This window comes from Tribolium castaneum, chromosome 5 (genome assembly GCF_031307605.1).
Source record: "Tribolium castaneum strain GA2 chromosome 5, icTriCast1.1, whole genome shotgun sequence".
In the NCBI taxonomy this organism is placed as follows: domain Eukaryota; kingdom Metazoa; phylum Arthropoda; class Insecta; order Coleoptera; family Tenebrionidae; genus Tribolium; species Tribolium castaneum.
In genome coordinates, this window is record NC_087398.1 from 2123722 (window position 1) to 2144879 (window position 21158).

Below are 21158 nucleotides of genomic sequence, written 5' to 3' on the forward strand. Positions count from 1 at the left end.
TAATTGAATTAAAAAATGAAATTCAAATGCTGAAACTTAAACACGCTGCCTTAAATATTCGTAGTTTCATCTACGAATTCGAGTCTAAACATTTTACTGAATTTGGCCATTTAAAAACGAGGCGCGAAAAATATTCAGCCTTCGCAAAAAAAAACTCTCTATATTAAAGAAATATCGCGCAACAGAAGATTTGTTTGTTGACTTCGTAATCTCCGGAGTCACGGGTGGCATTAAGTGAAACAAAAAAATTTAACTTGAGTTTGTTGAAATTAAAATAAAATGGCGGTTCCAAACAAAATTAAATTAGATTGAAATTAAAAATTAAAAAAAACGGAAAACATGACTTTCACAGCTGTGATATGTTCACATAAAACTTAACAATTAAAAAAATTCTATTATTCAAATTAAAACAAGGGGAGACAGTAAATTAAGGGTAGGTTTGCACATTTGCACTAGGACATAAAGAGACAAAAGGGCGTTTAAACCGTACCAAGGAGCCCTACAACTTGGTACGACAAAACAATAGGCACGTGAGCACTAAAATTACCCGGAGTAAGATGCTCAAACTTGAGTGTACTTACTGGCCCACTTACTTCTTATAATAAAGTGCTTTCTTACGAAATGTTGGTTTTATTCGGAATGAAAGAAAAAATCGTTAATAAATAAGAACAATTTATTTAGAATTGTCCATTTGGTTTACATCTTGTATAATACATAAGGCAAAAATCGTTTCATTTTACTACCTGAAATGCCGAAATTATATTAAATAACTTATTGGTGTGGCGGTTGGTACAATAGTACCAACCACGAATGAATGTTTAAGGCACAATTTTACAATAGAAAAAAAGAAACAAAGATTAATAAATACACAATTATACATAATCAAAATTCGCATTAAAATAATTTGTACACTCTAAAAAACAACAAACAATGTACAACTAAAATAGAAAAGTACATTACTGTACTGTAAGGAATGTCATGTCAAAAAACTCGTAAGCACTGATTAGAGAATTTCTTAATTAAAAAAACTTTTTACAAAACAGATTAGCACCTTTACAAAAATTTAATTAGTACAGCGTCGTAGTTAGAATTTAGCGAACAGCAACCGACTGAGACAATTCATTACCGATGCAAAAACATCCTTTAGATTAACTGTTAAGTATCGTAATAAGATTTAGTGCCACAACGAAACAGATATCAAGAATTTTAATCTGGTTGATACAGTGATGTATAGAGAGTAACAAGTATATTCTGTATCAGTATTTTAGTGATGAAACTAGAAGCATTCAAGATTCAAAGTTAACTTAATTGAAGATTCAAAGTCATTTGCCACTCATTGAAGAATTAGCAGGCAGAGTTGCAGATCGTTGCTGGATATTCATATATGGCTTCAAACTAGAACGAGTTGATTCCCTGTTAATGTAGAAGAAAAACTTAGTAAAGCGTTCGAGTTGCGAGAAATCCGTCACCCGGTGCACAGGCCCACAAGCAAGTGAAAAGCAAATTTCGAGTGCCGGTGTCAACAAAAACAAAATCAACTTTCATAAAATTTATTGATAACATAATTTTAATAAAAAAAATACAATCATAAATACAGAAAATTAGTATCAAAGCCAAGCATGCAGATAGCAGACAAAGTTCACTCTTATTTACTTCTAAAATGTGGTCCGTATAAACATAGAGATTCGCGTGAAGTAAATAAAACTGAGTATTAATCATCTCACAAGTCAATTTGAAAAAAAAAAAATACAATGTCCTTTACAAAACGCTAAAGAACTACTACAAAATGGAATTATCGATAAAATTCATATATACAAGTAATAAAAGTGGAATAATTGCAGAACTTATAGGTAAGCGTAAAGTATACAAATATAAAACTAACCGCTCAGCGTAACCAGCTACGTGTGCATGCCCAACTACGTCACTCACCTAGGCGATATTTTAGCTGAATCTATGGCATTGGAATTGTTGGCTTTGAATCCACACTTCTGAATTTTCCGGCTCAGTTTGCACACCCATTGCTTTTGGTCGTCTATCGAAGGGGCAAGCAGGAGGAGTTCTTTGGCATAAGAAGGGTCATAGTGTAGTTTACACGGAGGCACGGTGTCCTCCTTCTTCTCTAGGTGGTCCTTATGGATCTTTATCCTACACCCTGTATGAAGAAAATTGTACATTAACACAAAATAGCGATATGAGCGAAAAAAGGGGCACAAAACACTCACTTCGACACTCTAAAGCAGGGGGAGGTCTGAACATGTTCCACATAGGTTTAGGACAGACTTCACAAGTCGTGGGCATGTGGTAGGAGATATTTAGGAACTCGTGACCCTTGTGTATCGTAGTACCCGGTTTGTCTTCAAAATTCCGCATCGAACTAACATCAAGCGAGTTGCTTTGCTCGTCGGTTTTCCTCGCTTCGCCTTCTCCGGCATACAACAATTGAAATATCCTAGGGATGTCTTTGGAATCGGCCCTTATAACGTCACCCTGAGTGACCGAACGGACGTGAAACACTTTGCTGGGGAAAGAGACAAGTAACAAACCCTCACAAAACCCAATTTTTTATTACCAGAGATCAAGAACAATCACAGGATCGGTGTTTTGTTTGTCGCTCTCCGAATTGTAGAAAATTATTTTGCGACTTGACACCACAACGTATTGTTTCTTCCAGCCGTGTCGTTTGATGTTTTGCTTCGACGGAATCGACAGCCAACCCTCGATCATCGAATCGGTGTTGATTTCGTCTCCTTCGTTATCGGCTGAACTCAAAGACGCCGTCTCGCTGTTAATGGCAGCCAGTTTCTTTTGGAGCTGTTCGATTTCAGAATCTTTGCTGTCCAACTCCATCTGGAGCCTTTGCTTGGAAGTGATTTCTTCATTACATTGCACCTAGAAAAAAAATAGAACCCCAAACAATTTTTACAAGAAACCAACCGTCAATTCCTGTATGCGGGCCTGGAAGTTGCTAATAGTCTGATTGAACTTATCCCTTTCTTGACTCAATTCCTGCTGAAGCTTCTTCAGATCTTTCTCTTTTCTCCTCAAATCGGCGTTTGAAATCTTACTCTTCCCTTTGGTCTCCCTCAAATCCTTGCGATTCAAAACCTCGTGCAACTTATTCACGGCTTGCTGCTTCAACAGGGATTCAGTCTGGAGCTTGCTCTTCAACTTATCAATCTCTTCATTATTTCCAGACTTTTTACTAAACTCTTCCTGCAACTGTTTCAATTGCCGGTTTATATCTTCTCGTTCTTTGGACAAGTGCTCGTTCATTTTTTTCAATTCCATTTCTCGATCTTTCAACGAATTAATAACAACTTCCTTCGAGTTGACTTCGCTTCGATGTTTGGCCAACAAATCCTTCAACTCAAGCTCTTTCATCGTCTTTTCCTTTTCAAGATCAGCGATCGTTTCCTCGGCTATCGACCGTGCTAACGCCTCTGAATCAGCTCGAGCCAAAGCAATCTGGCACTGGTGTTTCAACGAAGCACATTCTTCCTCAAACTCTTTATTAATTTTATTCTTCTCTTCCAACTCTTCGCGTAATTCGTTAGTCTGTGTCTTGTACAAAGTCGAGAAATATTGCTCGGTTTCAAACGAGTCTTGCAATTCTTTCATTTGGAGCTGTTCCATCTGCCAGTCCCGTTTCAACTTGAACAAATCCTCCTCCAGCTTCTTCTTAGCCTCTTGAACTTGGTTCAACTCAATTGCCAGCTGTGATTCCCGAGCTTTGAGTTTGGCGACTTCGGAAATATGTTGACTCATTTCTGACTGTAAAATGGTCTTTTTTTGTTGCTCCTGCTCGAGCTGACTGTGCAAAGCTTTGACTTTTTCCACTTCTTGGCGATGTTCGCCTTCCAGTTTCTGAAGCCGTTGCTGGATTTGCCGATAATCGACCGACAACATTGAAATTTGACGCTCCTTCTCTTGGGTGTTTAGATCGGCCTTTTGCCGGGCGCTTTTCTCCTCGTTTAATTTTGCTTGCAGAGCTAAAAATCAAAATGATACAACCCCTAAGTAAATGTTAATTTCATAAATTGAGCTTTTACCCTTAATAATTCTATCCATTAGTTCTGCATGCAAAAAATACAGCAATTAACTCGTTTTCCACACACACACAGTTCACTGAATCAATGAAAATTAAAATCCGCCTTTAAATTTATAAGACTGCGTGTACATAATGTAAAATTTTTCCTGTTTTTTATTATTAATTGTGTCAATTGTGTTAATTTTAGATTAGATATGTGGCGTTTAATAATTTATTTCACAACTAAAGTTTAGATTTGGTTAAATTTGACTATCTTCCATGACTAATCCAAAAAAAAATGTCGAAGAATCTTCAATTTTCTTCATTCATTCGTAATGATATTTTAAACAAGGTGAAATCATTTCATAAAAAAATTTACGTCAGACGTTTGGACATTCTTACTGGCTTAAATAACCATTAGATATCTGTACCTACTTTTTTACGAATAATAGAGTCAATAACACGGTTTGTGTTTTTTTTTTTTTTCATGACAGTGAACACTGTAAGACTACAAAAATTTGAATCCTACCTTTAACAACTTCCAGATTGGCTTCTTCCTTGTTCAGTAAGCGACTCCTCTCGGTCTCCTCATGTGCCCTAACCTCTTGCTGATATCTATTTTGAGCTGCCTTCAGTTCGAGACACAGAGAAGCGCATTCCTTCTCCAGAGTCGAGACTTTTTCAGTAAGTTGCGTGTTATCGGTTAAGATTTTCCTCTCGCGTTGCACACTCCTCTCCAGCTCGGAGTTGACATTCTGGAACCGATTTTCCATCACTCTATACTCCTCCGAAGTCTGCGTCCTTGCTGCAATTTCCTGGGTGAGTTGTCCTTGCAAGGTGGCAACTTCAGCTTGAAGACTGTCTCTTTGCGCTTGTAAGTTCTGTAACACAGCCTGATACTCAGCCACCTTTTGCTCGAAAGCCGCCTTTGCCATCGTCAATTCGGTGGTTTGTTTCCGCAACCTTTGGCAGTTTTCCGTCTCGACTTTGAGTTTTTCCTGCATGTCGTTGACTTGCTTCTCCAGAATGTTGATTTTGTCATTGTGTTGCTGGTTGTTGTTCATTTCGCGCGTTCGCTTATTCTGCTCCTCTTCGAGCGTTCGCTTAATGTCGGCCAGGTACTTTTCGGTTTTTTTCCTGAGCTCGTTTTCATTTTCCGCCTTGCGTTGCAGTTCCTTGTAGTTGTGTTTCAGGATTGTTAGTTCTTTCTCGTACTTGGACGACTCCTCCCGGATGGCGGATTCGTTTTGAGCTAAGCTACTGATTTGAGCAATTAATTTTCGTTGTTTTTCTTTCAGTTCTTCCACGGTGTTTCGTTCTTGGTCTAGGAGTTGTTGTAGTTTAGTTACTTGAGCATTTGCGTCTTTATCGTTGAGATGATTCATTTTGCCGCTATCTACAATATCATTTTTTCGATCTGATAACAATTGGTAATCGGAATTGTAAGTGAAGCCTACGAACGGTAAATGGTTTCCTATGAAACTAGTTGGCACTGGAAACACTTCTTCGGACGTTTCTTCTTTCTCGTAATCATCAAAATTACTAGTGTCGTCATCGCCTGACAATTCAGGCACCACAGGAGGTACAGAGTTTCGTAAATTCTCAAAAGTCCATTGATCATTTTTAAAAAACGGATGCTTCTTTATCTCATCAACGTTATTCCGTCCTAAACGTTTAGTCCTATCACATAATAGACCCTGTATTAAAGCTATAGCCTCTTTAGAAATTTCCACTTCTTCAGGAAACGTTAAATTATTCTCGTGATACATTATCTTGTTGTAAGTACCAAGTAAACTATCTGCGTAAAAAGGCGTCTCGCCTACCAACATTTCGTAAAGAAAAATCCCCACGGACCACCAATCACATTCACGCCCGTAGATGCCCTTCCCATGACTTTGGAGCACTTCAGGGGAAATGTAATCAGGTGTACCAACCACATTATTCGACCTAACAAGCCCATCCTCATCCATCCGCATACAGGTACCAAAATCGGCCAGTTTCAAGTGACCATTCTGATCCAAAAGCATGTTGTCTGGCTTAACATCGCGATGGACAAACCCCATCGAATGGATCACGTCTAAGGCAAGCACCACCTCCATGGTGTAAAATTTCGCCCATTTCTCTGGAATCTCATAATTCGACATCAAGTTGACGATATCACCACCGGGCATATAATCCATGACCATGTACAAATGCTTGGCGTCTTGAAACGCGAAATGCAATTGGACTATCCATTCGGAGGAGGCATGGGCCATGATATGTCTTTCTTCCCAAAAAAATGCAGAGTCTGATCGTTTGATTAAGTCAGCTTTGCTTAAGCGTTTCATTGCGTAGACTTGGCGAGTGTGTTTATGGCGAACTAGCTGGACTTTGCCGAAAGCTCCGCGTCCTATCACTTTGATGTGCTCGAAGTCGTCGGTTTTCATGCGGAGGTTGACGACTTCGGTGGCAAAATCGCCGTCTAGAGAAACATTTTCACGTTTTAACGAAATGCATTGTGAAACGGTGCTAATTGTAAATAACCGTCAGGTTTTTATCGCGCGTGTGGAATCTGGTAATGACGGAGATAAAATGAAACAATTAATTTTCAGACTTTTGAATGAAACAAAACAAAATTTTTTATCAGGTCGCGGTGTTATTTTTAGCGTCAAAGACACTTAAATCATTCGTATTACACTCACAGCTGTAATAAAAGTGTTACATCACGCTTCCCTTTTACACTTTATCTTTCCTGTGTGACGCTATCTACTCACATCTGTTTAGGTACATTTCGATGTTCTTGATCTTCCTCATGGCTGGATAGTCGCAGTCTGTGTGGAGGGCCTGCACAGTATCCAAGAGGGAGTCGATGTTGCCTATCCCTCTTGGATCCTGGATCTTCTCCTGGAGGTGGCGTAGCCGCCGCCGCCTGTCTTCATCTTGTATCAAATCCATAGTTACAGCTATGGTAACGAGCAAAGTGGGACCATTCACTAGGAAATAAGTAAATGGTAATGGGATTTCTTACACCTGTGGACAAGCCAGATATGACGAGAAAGTATCGGCAAATTGCTAAAATGGGTTTACGTGCGATTGTGATCAATATGCGTTATTACATTTTGCGATTAAACGAGTTGTTATTGTGTTTGCCGGATTTTCCGTGGACTTATGAACTGTCAAAATCTCACTCTTCAAATGGGCTTTTGTACTATCTTTGTATGGTGAAAGGGGGAACTGCGGGTACCTGAGCATTAGAAATACATGGAAGACGTCCCTGATTTTCTTCAGAGTCATAAGAAGCACTAATAACCACCACACGTACAAAAATATTAACCAAACCACCGTAAAAAAATCATATTTACTCCGAAAGGTCAGCAGCCATTTTTCAATTAATCATCGTCAACAATCGACGACCGGCCTGACATCTGGCGCTGCCACTTACAGGAACCTGCATGCCGGATACCAAAAAAATAATCCAAATTAAAAAAAAATAAAAAATAAAATGACCCCAATTTTTGGAAATTTTTTTATCAACGTCCCTTGCAATTTCACGAAGTAATAATGTTGTGTTTGGTGAGTTTCGTTTGGTGGTTGTAGTGCCGGGTGTGACTGTAGCCACGATCGATTTTTGAAAACTGTAGGTTATGTTTTGGTTTTGTAGAAAAAAATAAAGCCACATTACGCGTTTTTCGTGATAAGAGTGTGGTGTTTCGTCAGTGCGTGTTTTCTATAAACTCCGGAAATGTTTGAGTAGTTTCATGCCGAGTGGGCCAACACGTGTATAACCTTCAAAATGGACTCAAAATACAGTTTAATAGGGAACGGCAATAAACTGAACATTTCTCAGTTTAAGATTAAGCCGAAACCCACCCCCATTCTGTTCAACAGACGGAACGGTCCGTCCTCTCCCAAAAAAGTCAAACTGAACGATAGTGAATCAAAGCCAAGTTTAGCCAACGGGAACAAGTTCAAAATAAGTATACAGGAGCAAAGAACCAAACTGCCTGTTTACGACAAGAAGAACAAACTGTTGGATTTGATAAAAAGACACAACACTTTGATTATTTTGGGCGAAACTGGGAGCGGGAAGACCACGCAAATTCCCCAGTATATTAATTCCGCGAGGCTGCAGAATAATGGGAAGATTGCAATCACGCAACCTAGAAGGGTGGCTGCGGTTAGTATCGCGACAAGGGTTGCCCAAGAATTCGGAAATGGACAAACTGTGGGAGATACGGTGGGGTACACAGTCAGATTTGAGGACGTAACGTCGAAAAGGACCAAAATTAAATATCTCACCGACGGCATGTTACTTAGGGAGGCAATGTTTGATAATTTGCTCATGGAATATACGGTCATTATTTTGGACGAGGCTCACGAACGGACAATAAACACTGATGTTTTGTTCGGAATCGTCAAAAATGCACAAAAAGTTAGAGAGAGTCGGAATTTGGAACCTTTAAAGGTGATTGATCTATTTTTTGTTCCTTAAGTGAAATCGTTTTGTAGATTATTATCATGTCTGCGACAATGGACGTTGACCACTTTTCGAAGTACTTCAACAATTGTCAAGCAGTATATCTTGAAGGACGAACATACCCTGTTAACGTTTTTTACACCGTGAAACCACATGACGATTATCAGACGGCATCCGTTGCCACTTTTTTCAAAATTCACAGAGAAGCACCCGCAAAGTAGGTAAACTTACAAATTAATTTAATTTCGTAACTGTCTTTTTAGCCACGATGTTTTGATTTTTTTAACGGGTCAGGAAGAAATCGAAGCTGTGGCTCACCAAATAAGAGTCCTTAGTAAAGACCCCGAAGTTGAGGGCCCCCCCGTGAGGGTGTGCACTCTATATGCGGCACAGCCCAGTTCGCAACAAATGACTGTCTTTAACCCATCACCCCAAAATTTGCGGAAAGTTATAATCAGCACAAATATAGCCGAGACCAGTGTCACCATCACGGGGATTAAATACATTATCGACAGTGGGATGGTTAAGGCTAGGTAAGGCTAAAATAAAACTACCGCGACTTCAAATAAAATAAAATTTAATAGGACGTATCACCCCGCCACTGGCTTAGAGCTGCTCAAAGTGCAGCGGATATCTCAGGAGCAGGCCTGGCAGAGGACGGGCCGAGCAGGCCGTGACTCTGAAGGCACTTGCTACCGGCTCTACACCCGATCTCAATTCGAGATGATGCAAAAATCGACGATTCCGGAAATACAACGTGCGAATCTCACTTCCGTCGCATTGCAACTTCTCGCATTAGACATCCACGCCTTGTATTTTGATTTCATGGATAAACCGCCAGAAGATGCAATAACTACAGCTTTTGAACAGTTGAAATTATTAGGTGCGATAGACAACGTCGAGTCTAGCAGTTTGACAAGTTTAGGGGAACAAATGGTCAAATTCCCACTTGACCCTCGATTTAGTAAAATATTACTTTCGGCCTCGAATTTTGGCTGTTTGGTTGAAGTATTAACGATAGTATCGCTACTGAGTGTTGAGTCAATTCTACTCAGTCCACCCAATAAACGAGAACAAGTACAAATGATCCGCCAGAAATTCTTCTCGGCCTATGGGGACCACATTACCCTTTTAAACATCTACAGGGAGTTTAGTAATGTGGGCCAGAACTGTCGAAGTTGGTGTCATGAGCACTACATTAACATGAGGAATATTTTGCAAGCGAGGGAAGTCCGCTCGCAATTGGAGGAAATTTGCACTAGGGCGGGGCTTACTCTTTCATCGTGTGGCAGCCAGATGGAGCAAGTTAGGAGGTGTCTTTTGACCGGTCTTTTTATGAACGTTGCCGAACTTCACAGGGATAGGCAATATATTACAGTAATCACTTTGTTGTTTTATTTTTATTGCTTTGCTTACTGTTTTTTTTGCAGCTTGATAAAAGACAAGTGGTCTCTATTCACCCTAGTTCTGTCTTGCATGGCCAACAACCCCATTTTGTGTTGTTCACAGAGGTTGTACAAACGACAAAGCGCTATTTGAGATTATTGTCAACGGTCGAAGGGGAATGGTTGCAGGAAGCAGCGCCCGATTATTTCAGAACACACAGTATAAAATGTGCCAGAGAGAGTTGATGTAATAAATAAAACTACTATTCCATTATGTTCTTTTGAACGTGTGTTCAGTTTAGCTGTAGATCATTATGTGTTATTATTTTTACTTGTTATTATGGCCATTATATTGTATATTTTTATGAAATATGAATTTTTATTACGTGTAAATGGACCTTTAGCGTTGTGAATTCGCCTTATACCTTGACAGTTGGATGTCAAATGTCAAAAATAAAAAAGGTAAAGCAACAAAAATTGTAATTTCTTGTTATTAACTCTAAATTGTGCAGTGATTTGTTAATTTTCTGATTGTAAACAACAGGTATAAATTACTTTTAACTTAATTAACGACGGGCCAACATAAATTATCCAGTATTGCGTCATCTAACCTCATACATTCTGGAACTTTCCGGAGGGTTCTGTTTACTTATTTTCTAAATTGAGACAACGCATTATCGCTCATTTTAACAGTTAAGTGCGACACTTAAAGCTCGTGGTCATTTTTAGCGAAATGGCGTCATTGTTAGCAGCTAGATTAGTTTGTCGGGCACCGGTAGTGCTGAGACAACTCCCGAAACAGTCTTTTGTGCGTTCTTACGCTGACGAAGGTCGCGATGCGCTCAGTCGGGCCGCCAGGAGGCAGACTTTGCGTGAACGGGCCATGGCCCCCACGTCTGGAGCTCGTAAGTTTAAATTAAACTATTTGCAAGTATGACTATGTTTTGTCAGCTTTCACAATCGGTCAGGGGGCCGTAGCAGGAGGGGCCGTTTTGGGGCTCGGAGCCCTGTGTTACTACGGCATGGGTCTATCCAAAGAAGTAGGAGCGTTTGAAAGATCAGTGTAAGTATTCCAACTGTTCCAAAACAAGAATCTATATTTTAACAGTTTGTGGCCCCAATATGTGCGAGACCGCATCAAATCGACTTATATGTACTTCGGGAGCTCGGTTGCTGTAACAGCAGCTAGTGCAATGGCTGCGTTCCGAAGCCCCGTTATCATGAACTTGGTGACCAAGGGTGGTTTTGTGGGCATTGCTATCACCCTGGGGGCTATGATGGGCACTGGAATGCTGTGCCAAAGTATTGAATACAAGGAAGGGATCGGGGCGAAACAACTCGCGTGGTTGCTTCATGCTGGGACCATGGGGGCCGTCTTGGCCCCTATGTGTTTCCTAGGCGGTCCGTTGTTGATCAGGGCTGCGTGGTACACCGCTGGGATTGTCGGGGGGTTGAGTACGGTTGCTGTGTGCGCCCCTAGCGAGAAGTTCATGAATATGGGGGCTCCCTTGGCGATGGGGCTCGGGGTTGTGTTTGCTGCTTCGATTGGAAGCGCGTTTTTGCCACCGACGACGGCACTAGGGGCTGGGTTGTACTCAATTTCGATCTATGGGGGCCTGCTTCTTTTCTCTGCTTTCTTGTTGTATGATACTCAAAGGATTGTGAAGCAGGCGGAGACTTATCCAGCTTCGCCCCAGTTGTATGGTGTCAGGCCTTACGATCCGATTAATGCGTAAGTTGGAGGATTTTGGGTGTGTATTTGTGTAATGTTGGTTTTTCAGTTCTATTTCGATCTATTTGGACACTTTGAATATTTTCATCAGAATTGCGACGATTTTGGCCAGCGGCGGTGGCGGTCAAAGAAGGAAGTAAACCCGACTGTGACATAAATTATACTTATTTTTTTTAATTACGAAATAAATTGAGTTTTGATTAAGTTAAGTTTGTAAATAATGTGAGTGGAAGGCGTGTGTTTGTAAAAAGCGAATGATGTTTTACAAGTAGTTTATTTAAGCTTTTTGTATTCACAATGATTGAGTTTTAGTATTACAATAAATAACATTCGATAATGATCATTTCTTTATACCAAGAAACAATTTCCATTAGATTAAGTTGTCTTTGGATACAAGTGCAGTCTTCAAAGGAAATGAATATGTGCTGTGCAAACGTAACGTTATGGCACATTGACATATACTCGCATAGAAAATTATCAAGAATAATTTAAAATACTTAAATAAGGGTTGAAGCTATCCTTAAAATAACCTAGAATATCTACACATGGCAAGTTTACTACCCTTTCGAAAATATTTTAACATCAACTTCTCCCAAGCCGTCCTTATTTAAAGAGATAAGTTCATAACTCTACATTAATTTCATATGTACAGAAAAAGCTTCAGTCAATTTATATTACAGTTGGTGTCTAAGAGTAGGTATGACCGAACAACAAACTGGACCACAAGTTTTCGAAATTCACAATATTCATAACTAATAAGTACTAGTGATATAACTTGAGATTCAGTTGGCTCTTAAATATTTCGTAGTCGTTACATGGTGGACTACTCCATCTAAAACTTCGCTCTGAAGTAGCCCATGATGTAACCCACTTTAACAAAAATCAGTTCATGCAAAGTTGATATTGTCTCTATTATCATAAATTCAATTAGCTTGTAACACTATTTCTGAAACTTTGAGGAACACAACCATATTATACAGTTATAAGCTCAACATCTACATAAAATTATGTAGTAAGTATGTACATTTACGCGACGATATGAGAAACTTTCCAAATGAACTACTTTGATATGTCAAAAGTATAAAAATAATTAACTACCAAATCATTACAAAAATAACATCATGAGTAAAGACGCTACCTTTAAAAACGCTACGTTCCATAATCTTACGTATTAGCTTGAACTCGCTTGAAGCCTCACTGCGCCAAAATTCAACCGTCAAAACTATTTACAGTTTCGGGAGTATTAAATAATTTTATTTATTTTTTAACGAGGCTTGCTATCCTATGTAAGTGGGGTTTTACGCTGCTGTTCAGAGCAGCCAATGGCGAAGACGGGGCTGGCGAAGGGGGTGGGATGTTGTTGTTCGACGGGGCCAAAGTCTGCTCCTTGAAAACCTGCTCCTTTGCCCCCCTGTGAAAGAAAATACACAAATTTTTAACTACACGCAAACTTCGGATACATCCGAAAAAAATAAGTAAATTAGGTAAAAAATTAAGAAACGCGTTTTATGAATTTCAAAGTATTTAAATTATTAATTATTTTCGACGTAATTTATGTAATTTTATGACGCCGTGAAAAAGTCGGACCCAACTTACAGATATCTCGTCAGATCCTCGATATCGACAAGCATCGAGTCCTGTTCCATATGCAGATCGTCCCTATCCATCAAAAACTTGACCAGACTTTCGTTGAGCGTCTCAATCTGCGTATGCAGATCATTGACAATGACCTGAAGCTGCGCCACATTCATCTCCGTCAGAATCTGTCTCGACAGCCTCCTCTTCTCCTCCGGGAACGGAATCCCGACTTTCTCCAGACTATTCCTCACCATCTCCGTGATGGGACTCTTCTTCTGTCTCTGCCTCTCAATCTCCATCTGCATCCTGGCCATCTCCTTGGCCTGAGCCAGGGCCATCCGGGCCTCCGTCTGGAGCCTAGCTTGCCTGGCAAAGAAATCAGTCTCAGTCATGGGTTGCGTCACGGGCTGGAGCAGGGGCTGGCCCAGCGAGAGGGTGGCCGGCCTTGCCGGGGGCAGAGTCTTCTCAGGGGACGTCTTTGGACAAGTCTTTGGTTGTTTGGGGTTAGTGAGGGGGCACTCGTTATCCGAGTTGGGGCTTTCGGTGTCGGAGACAGTCTCGTTCATGAAGCAGATCTGCAGGTTCATGCCGCTCTGGAGCCGGGCCTGGAGGCTGGGTTTCCGCCCGGGCCTGTCCGTGTAATAGTCGTCTTCTGAGCCCATGGCCAGGCGGCGCCGGATTTCTTCCCGGTCGGTCCGTCTCTGGAAAAATGGATTAGGTGAAGTCTACCTTCAAGGGGGCTTACGTCAAGCGAGTCGTCGTTAATTGTAATGACTTTAATGAAGCGGTCGACAATGTTTTGCTCATCGTAGGAAGGGGGCACGTACGGGAACCACTCCATGTTTTCGTTAACCGAGTTATAGTCAATACTGAACGTGGTCATGGAGTAGGCCCGCGGGGACAAGTAGTCGTTGTCGAAATATTCGCTCTCTTCACGGGGGGCCACCGTGTAATACGTAGCCTTGTGTTTGCCGATGTTTTTTAAGGAATTTATGTTCGAAACGATTTTTCGCGACTTTTCTTTCACTAAATCACCGATGTTGGTTGTGTGGTTTTTTAACGAGCTTAACAAATTGTCGAACATTTTCACTGAAGTTATGGAATAAACGCTATTTGAACGATGCTAAATTATTTTCGTTGTTCTTTGAGAAACTTTCAACAGATGCACTCTTGCACATGTTCACGTTGTAAAATCAAACCATCCGGTGTTTTTGTTTGGGGCGATGAGAAAGACGGGGTTATTCAATTTTCATTGTTGGGAAAGAGAAGGAACTACGTTGCCATAGCACCTGTCAGCTGGCTCAAGGTTAAGATAAAAAGGTTCGCCTAATGGTGTCTCACGTCTTGACTTGCGCGCCAAATATTTAAATCATGTGTCATTCAAATTCCAAATAAAGTTCTTAATTGGTGCTTTAACAGCGTTTTTTATTGCTTCGGTGTGATAACGACGCTATGTATGTAACTACTTTTACGAAACTACAAATTCCTAAATACGTTCGAATGTTTTAAAATAATCGGGGCTAAAAATTATTACTTTAATTCAGTGTAGAACTTTGAATACAGAGGTACAGTTATTTGTACCTAAGATCAAAAAAACGCAAGTGTTTCAAACTCTGAATTCACCCAACGTATTATAAAAATTAAAATTAAAAAAATTAAAAATTTAATTAATATTTTGTATGTGAATTTTTATCAAACTTATAATTCTGCTGTAAATTGAGTCATTGTATTTACGTTTTGTGGTAAATAAAATAAAGCAATATTTTCTGGAAATAAACGATGTTAAGTAAATTATTTTGAGGTCATCGCAACTTATCACAGCGAAGTTGCATTTATCAAACTGTTCCGGTCTTGGTTGAAAACAGTAGTCAATATAGCAACAATATTTCGTACTTTACCGGTTGAGCACTTCTGTAAAATTTACATTAATTGTGCCGAATTTCGTAAGAATCAGTTTCAAAGGAATATAAAAAATTGTATTTATGTTACATTTGCAATAAAACTTTCTAAAATCGCGTTTTTACCCAAACAATAATAATAAAAAATTCCACATACCCCTAGCGACCCGAAAAAGCTACTCACAGTTAGGTCCAAACTTTCGAGCGTTTCATTTTCGTCGAACGTTAACGTGTAGAGGTCTAGCAGATATGTGGTATCTTTCTTGTAATGTCTCTTACGCTTCAGTGATGTCATTTTCATAAAAAATAAAGATAACAATCCCACGAATAACAAATGGAATATTCAAAGATCAGGCGACGATGCACTGCTATCGCGAATATCCGGTCAAACTCCTGATTATAAACAAACGTTCATTCATTTCTTGTACTTCCGTACAACGTTTCGCCGACGAGCGGATTCACAAACTGTGGAGGAAACCGAGGTTTCTATTGTTAATTTTGCCGCGGACTTGTATGCGCCACTTAAAAATAATTTCACTTGCAAATAGTAATCCGAATTATTTAAATAAACCACTAGAGCAAGTTCGAAGGGAAAATGTAAAACGCGGACCAGACGGGAAATTTCGGTTACCACCTGAATTATGAAATGGAGGTTTATGGAAGCAACAAAAGATTGCATAAAAATCCGAGCTCAGTGTTATAGTGTACCGAGACTATTGTTGTTTTATATAAATAAACGCGCATAAATTCCCAGGTTTCCCACCGGCGCCGTAAAACAACATATTTTATTAAAATGTAGTTGTCTCGCATATTTTGCCATTTCTGGAACCGGGTTGGGGCATTGATTCTATCGCTGAAACAGTTCGAGAGAGAATTTTGTTTATTGACCGGAAAAAGAAAATACTCAACCGTAGCGCATTGTTATAACCAATAACGTAATTACGTGTTTAGCAAAAAACCCAAGTTTCTAAATGAAATGAGGTGGGCGGATAATTAGTGAATTAACTTATTTTCCAAGTCATCAAACTTATTATGTTATTTTTTATAAAATCATTTGACAGGGTTGTTCAATACCACATTTGCGTGGAAATCTCGTTTCGTAATCCAAATTAGAATGCATCAGACTAGATAAAATACCCATACTACATGGATGCAGTTAGATAACTAATCAAATTTGGAGCTCGGATTTGCGCTCATATTTTAATAATCTGGGGCACATACATTGCAAATTTCTTGCTTCTGGCGTATAAATCACGGTTATCTCCGCTAAATGGCAACACATTTTCTTATCTGTTTGTAAAGAAAGCTAAATTTCATGACAAAAATCCGATTAAGGGGAGAAAGCCCTGGAAGGGATACAGAACGAAATAAATATTTCGACGGCGATATTTCGATATTTACTGATTTTTATGGCCAGATAAAGGGAAACAGAAGGCTGGAATTAACCGGGGGATGGCTTTGATTGCGATATTTCTCTGGTTCTGTTGCGAAAAGGAAATAAACGCCACAATAATACACTCGCACTAGTCAGCGAAATATTCTATTTTTTATTTTTTCCTCGGCTTTAGTGGACTCGAACTATCGATACCTCACATAATAAACAATCGTAATTTTAGGAAACAGGCCGGTTTTCATGGTCTGGTGAATCCATATGGTGCTATCATCAGAGAAGTTGGTTGTGTACTGCATATTGTAATTTATTGTTTTTACTTGCGATACTGTAGCTCATAAATTGCAATTACCGTCATAGTAAATCATTATTTGTTTCAATTTGAAATTTGTGCCAAGTGATTTTTTTAATCACCAATTTTAAAACTCTTCAATGAAAGTTTTTAACATACTTATTAATAAAAAATGCATACATGGTTTCAAATTTAGGCTAGAAATTATGAAACAACGACTGGAGAACTCAAAATTATGTGGTAAAGTATGAAATTAAAAATTTTCGCGAAAAAATACAGCTTCCGAAGAAGGTGAAAGCTCGTTACCTCTGCGAGAGCATCGTGTGTCATTGGCGCCATTGTCAAAAATTTATACATGGGATCTTGCTGCTCGATAACATATTCATCCATCATCTTTGAAGCGAATTATTAAACCACACGCTCTACAAAACTGTACCACGTTTATTGGAACGAACAGGCAAATTACTGCCATTAAAACCTCCGTAAAAGTATCACAATATTAGCATTAAAAGCGACGAATTTACGACAGATTAGGTAATAAGTGTATCTAGCGCCTCTTATCGCCGATAACATATCATTGTTTATTTACAATGTGACAAGTTCAGCGTGTTCCTCACCTTGCTCGCATCCATCACAATTAAATAACCAGCACAATGCATCGATTCGTGCTAAAAATTCCGACACGAAACATTCCGCTTTTAATTTAATGACATCAGTTCGCGAAATAAATTAGTCTAAACGAACTCGCGTTGGCCGATTGCTGCCGCATGTAATTGAGAGATTAGGCTCAGTGCAGGAGATGTGATCTACACATGTGTGTTTATGACGTGCACTTGACACACATGTTGATGGGGTTTTTGGGGTGCACTCACCCTTCGTTCCTCCTCGCGAGCGGCTCGCAGGTGGGACTCGATGGCCTCCAGGTCGATTTTGGGCATTGCGGTCTCGATGTTGTACACGTCGAAACCGCCTGAAGTGCAAGGGTTCATCAGTTATTTGGTTAAAATAAAAAGAGGAATGAGAGCGTCACTTCTGACACACCTAATAGAGAAAATTAAGATGATTCACAGTCACAGATAGCGCAAATAGGCTAAACAAGGCCAGTTTTATTTTAGAACATGCGAACTGGATTTTACAACGAAATTTAAGCGATCTCTTTAAAAAAGAAATGTTACTAACCGAGTAAAATCTGTTTAAATAATAAGAAGTGATTAAGAAGCTGTAGAAATTTGATGAAAACTATGTTTTTTTTGAATAAAAGACGTTCTTTTAAAAGGACAATAAGAAGGATCAGAGGCTCATTAAAGTGGGGCTGGGAAGTTATCGCCCTTATTTTGCACTAAGAGATCACCGCTTGTGTGGGTCGCTCAGACACTTATTTACACGTGGATGCTGTTTTGAAAAGTATGACCGTCTCTAGCACACCATTGCTGCTTTCTTCACAAAAAACAGCTTTTCGATGGGAAAAGATGGTCAAAAGTAATGGGGAATAAAAAATTAAGAATTTGTTGTTACTGTAACTTTTATTTTCATTTGTAATAAAAGTCAAAAAATGAACAAAACGTTTTTTTCAATCTAATATTGTATGCCAAATTCCATGTTGTAGTAATTTTCTGATCTTTGTACAAGTGTATTTATTCGAGAAATTGATACAAAACTATAAACTTTTCTACAAGCTGTTCCAATGATCCAAAAAAGCTCTATAACTTATTTTTAACTTATTGGAGATATTGTTTTTTTTATTATTTTTATTAGCTGCGTTCCCGCTACATATTCTGGAAATATTGCGGTATAATACAGGCTGTTCTACTATTAGAAAACACTAAAGTTATGTGTGTTCAACTGGACCACCTTTAATTTTTTTGTATTTTTGTAGGTAGCTAAAAACTGATGTTTTGTCGATTTTGCTAATATTTTTTTAATTATACATAAAATCTAAGAATACGAGAATAGTAGGAGTTTCACCATTTTAAAGAAGAAAGTTCAGATCTAAATTTAAAGGATAAAATTTTTTTAGCTTACTGCAATCAAGATGATAAAAAAATGAAGAGGTTTGTTGCAAGTTGAATAATTCAAAAATTTTAATTGAAACACCCTACTTTTGATTTTTATTTAAAAGATCTTTAAACTCCCTTTCTAAAAACAGTAATAGTGTCTCCTGTTGATTACTCAAAAAATTTAATATTAAACATAAAAAAATTATTAACTATTGTTGCAGTAATCGAAAAGTGAAATTTTCAGCTAATAATAATATTAATTTACGCCATTATTCGTCATTTATAACTGTAAAATAGCTGAAATTTTAGATAGACAATTTAATAATTTAATTTTTCAAGTTATTCAAGTTTTAACAATCTTCTTAATTTTTTTACTTTCCTAATTACAATGCGCTAAACAATTAGTAGAGATTTAAATTTGAACTTTTCCTTTTAAAATGGAGACATTCCTACGTCTCTAGGATTCTTATATTTTATGCCATGCATTTTTTAAATAAGCATCAAGCATTTTTTCGTCAAAAAAATCAAATTATTTAAAATAATAAACAAAAAAAAGCTATATTCAAAAATGCAATGAAATTTAGAGTATTTCGTTTTTTGTGTTTTTTTATTATTATCAATTGGACCTTTCTCGGATCGTTGGGACAGCCTGTTAAAACTTCAGATTTGCTTCAGATTTGTTATTCAATAATTTTTTTATCAAATAAATTTGATGGTGCTCATGTTTATAAAAGTTTGACACGTGTAATAATTAGGTAGCGATTTAACCAGGTGTTAGCGCTCCTTTTAAAAGGTCCAAACGGGTTAAATATTTAGTTGTGGCTGCTAGTTCGTTATAAATTGAAATAACTTCCACAGCATGCATTAGGGGCAGATTAGCCTTATTAATGAGCCGCTGCGACACATTACAACATATTACATTCGCCTCCGTGGGGAACACCATCACGCACAATTCGCCTAATTAAAACCTCACCTAGAACTTCCGGCGAGGTCCGTTTTTTCTCCCTAGCCATCGGAACCGACCTCCTATTGAGCACATCGCGGTTTCTGGCGCCGCATTCGCGCCTCGGGAACGTTATCAAACTGCCAAACTGTTGATTATAGTCTTTTCGTTTTTTCACGTAATAGTCGATTTTTTCCTTCTTCCGGGGCACCGCACTGTCGTCGTCCTTCTCCTTGTAGTCCTTCGTGATGTCCTCCTTGTTGAACTTCTCGGGCTCGTCGAGGAGGTGCTTGTTGTCGGACTTGAGTTTTTTTATTTGGTATTCGATTTCTTCGAGCTCGCGGTTGGAGTCTTTCCGGGCGTAGTCCAAGTCCTTTTCGAAGAGGTTTGACGCGATCGCTTCCTGGGCGTTTGAGAGGAAAGCGTCGCAGATTTTCGTTTTCATGATCACGGGCTCCGATTGTCTGGCTTCAGTCAGTAAAGGCATGTTTGTTAGTTTGACGGTTTTGGTGTCGTTTAGGACTAGAGGCTGGGGTTCGAGTTTTGGTTCCGCGAAATTTGGCTGGATGTTGTACTTGATGGGGGATAGTTGCGTGTTGATCGCGTCGTTCAACTTCTCGATTGTGTCGTCGAGTTCTTGAACGACGGCTTGTTCGAGGTTTTCGAGGGAGATTCGTCCAAACTCCTGCTCGACTTCTTTTCCGAAATCGCCGATGATCGGCGTGAGGTTTTCCTCTGTTTTGATGTTGAGTTCGAGTTTTTGCGCGACGCTAATTTCCGTGTCCTCGTCGCTTGTTTGATTGGAGTTTCCGCTCGTTTCCGAGTCGCTTCTGTTGCCGCATTCTTCCTGGATGTTGAACACCGGCTTGTCGTAGAAGACCTTCTGGATGTTCTCGACGCTGTCTAGTCGGTTGACGCTGTCGATGTGATCGATTGGATAATCCGTGTCTTCCACATTGTTGTTGTTGATGTTGTTGACGTCGGTTTTGGCGGTGTTTAGTGATTCGCATTCGAAGTCGTCGTCTGTGAAATCGGTGTCTGACGAGGCTTTAATGCTGTAATCGAGTGTGTGAGCGAGGTGCTGAAAGCCGGGATAGTTCGGGTTCACTATGCCTCTGCGCTGGAGGGTCGCTGTGCCGCGATTACTCAAGTTGCTCTCTTCGGAAGAGTCGGAGTCGGAAATATCGAAACCGCGGTCCTCATCCTGGGGAGACGTGTCGGCGGACGAGACGCTCTGATGGACGTCTGAAACGGAATTTAAGACAATTCATTTCAGATATATCAGCGCTTTCAGCTCGCGTCTGAGTGATTTTTTCAAACAACGCGCTTTTCAGACGCTTCGGGAACATAATTAGACGAGTTAACATTCCGACTTCGTCTGTGTAGAGAAAACAGCGAGTTGGGAGTGGGAAAGTTTTCTATTAAGTTTTAGTTTAGCTGTTTTACAACCTTTTGATTAC

General features: G+C 39.3%; 4 protein-coding genes across 9 annotated transcripts in view; 2 read left to right on the forward strand and 2 right to left on the reverse strand.

Annotated features, from left to right (window-relative positions):
- Positions 1 to 659: 659 nt before the first annotated feature.
- Rok (Rho kinase) lies at positions 660 to 7398 on the reverse strand. 4 transcript variants are annotated; one of them, XM_015980195.2, is made up of 9 exons: positions 7251 to 7398; positions 6781 to 7036; positions 4557 to 6488; positions 4050 to 4073; positions 2935 to 3989; positions 2570 to 2889; positions 2223 to 2518; positions 1930 to 2152; positions 660 to 1413 (listed from the first exon to the last, which is right to left on the reverse strand). In XM_015980195.2, exons 2-9 carry the CDS (start codon positions 6959 to 6961, stop codon positions 1323 to 1325), a joined length of 4122 nt encoding a protein of 1373 aa, XP_015835681.1. In that variant the 5' UTR covers positions 6962 to 7036; positions 7251 to 7398; the 3' UTR covers positions 660 to 1322. The 4 variants fall into 4 exon arrangements, with proteins under 4 accessions (XP_015835681.1, XP_015835683.1, XP_015835682.1 ...); XM_015980197.2 differs by having other exon boundaries at positions 6781 to 6999; positions 7251 to 7396; XM_015980196.2 differs by lacking the exon at positions 7251 to 7398 and adding an exon at positions 7123 to 7245.
- A 91-nt stretch (positions 7399 to 7489) lies between these two features.
- On the forward strand, positions 7490 to 10238 carry ath (athos). The gene is made up of 5 exons (XM_008196135.3): positions 7490 to 8471; positions 8516 to 8700; positions 8747 to 9016; positions 9068 to 9860; positions 9914 to 10238. Exons 1-5 carry the CDS (start codon positions 7800 to 7802, stop codon positions 10112 to 10114), a joined length of 2121 nt encoding a protein of 706 aa, XP_008194357.1. The 5' UTR covers positions 7490 to 7799; the 3' UTR covers positions 10115 to 10238.
- Positions 10190 to 11940, forward strand: LOC662464 (growth hormone-inducible transmembrane protein). Of its 3 annotated transcripts, none has more exons than XM_971009.4 (5): positions 10190 to 10330; positions 10598 to 10773; positions 10820 to 10931; positions 10977 to 11600; positions 11650 to 11940. In XM_971009.4, exons 2-5 carry the CDS (start codon positions 10602 to 10604, stop codon positions 11738 to 11740), a joined length of 999 nt encoding a protein of 332 aa, XP_976102.1. In that variant the 5' UTR covers positions 10190 to 10330; positions 10598 to 10601; the 3' UTR covers positions 11741 to 11940. The 3 variants fall into 3 exon arrangements, with proteins under 3 accessions (XP_976102.1, XP_008194354.1, XP_008194355.1); XM_008196132.3 differs by having other exon boundaries at positions 10296 to 10412; XM_008196133.2 differs by lacking the exon at positions 10190 to 10330 and having other exon boundaries at positions 10430 to 10773.
- The window catches only part of Schip1 (Schwannomin interacting protein 1), a 60972-nt gene continuing 51669 nt past the window's right edge, over positions 11856 to 21158 (reverse strand). Inside the window, exons 4-7 of the mRNA XM_064356548.1 lie at positions 19729 to 20943; positions 17631 to 17728; positions 13197 to 13879; positions 11856 to 13011 (exon numbers count right to left, since the gene is read on the reverse strand). Of these exons, the coding sequence (XP_064212618.1) occupies positions 12858 to 13011; positions 13197 to 13879; positions 17631 to 17728; positions 19729 to 20943 (2150 nt within the window). The 3' untranslated portion in view covers positions 11856 to 12857. The remainder of the gene's footprint in view (positions 13012 to 13196; positions 13880 to 17630; positions 17729 to 19728; positions 20944 to 21158) is intronic.

Coding starts and splice junctions, on each gene's coding strand:
- ath (XM_008196135.3), top strand. CDS start 7,800: ATGGACTCAAAATACAGTTTAATAGGGAACGGCAATAAACTGAACATT. Junction 8,701..8,746: donor CACAGAGAAGCACCCGCAAA/GTAGGTAAACTT, acceptor CTGTCTTTTTAG/CCACGATGTTTTGATTTTTT. Junction 9,861..9,913: donor GGGATAGGCAATATATTACA/GTAATCACTTTG, acceptor TTTTTTTTGCAG/CTTGATAAAAGACAAGTGGT.
- Rok (XM_015980195.2), bottom strand. CDS start 6,961: ATGGATTTGATACAAGATGAAGACAGGCGGCGGCGGCTACGCCACCTC. Junction 6,489..6,780: donor CGAAATGTACCTAAACAGAT/GTGAGTAGATAG, acceptor ATGTTTCTCTAG/ACGGCGATTTTGCCACCGAA. Junction 2,890..2,934: donor CCCGCATACAGGAATTGACG/GTTGGTTTCTTG, acceptor TTTTTTTTCTAG/GTGCAATGTAATGAAGAAAT.
- LOC662464 (XM_971009.4), top strand. CDS start 10,602: ATGGCGTCATTGTTAGCAGCTAGATTAGTTTGTCGGGCACCGGTAGTG. Junction 10,774..10,819: donor GGCCCCCACGTCTGGAGCTC/GTAAGTTTAAAT, acceptor ATGTTTTGTCAG/CTTTCACAATCGGTCAGGGG. Junction 11,601..11,649: donor CCTTACGATCCGATTAATGC/GTAAGTTGGAGG, acceptor TTGGTTTTTCAG/TTCTATTTCGATCTATTTGG.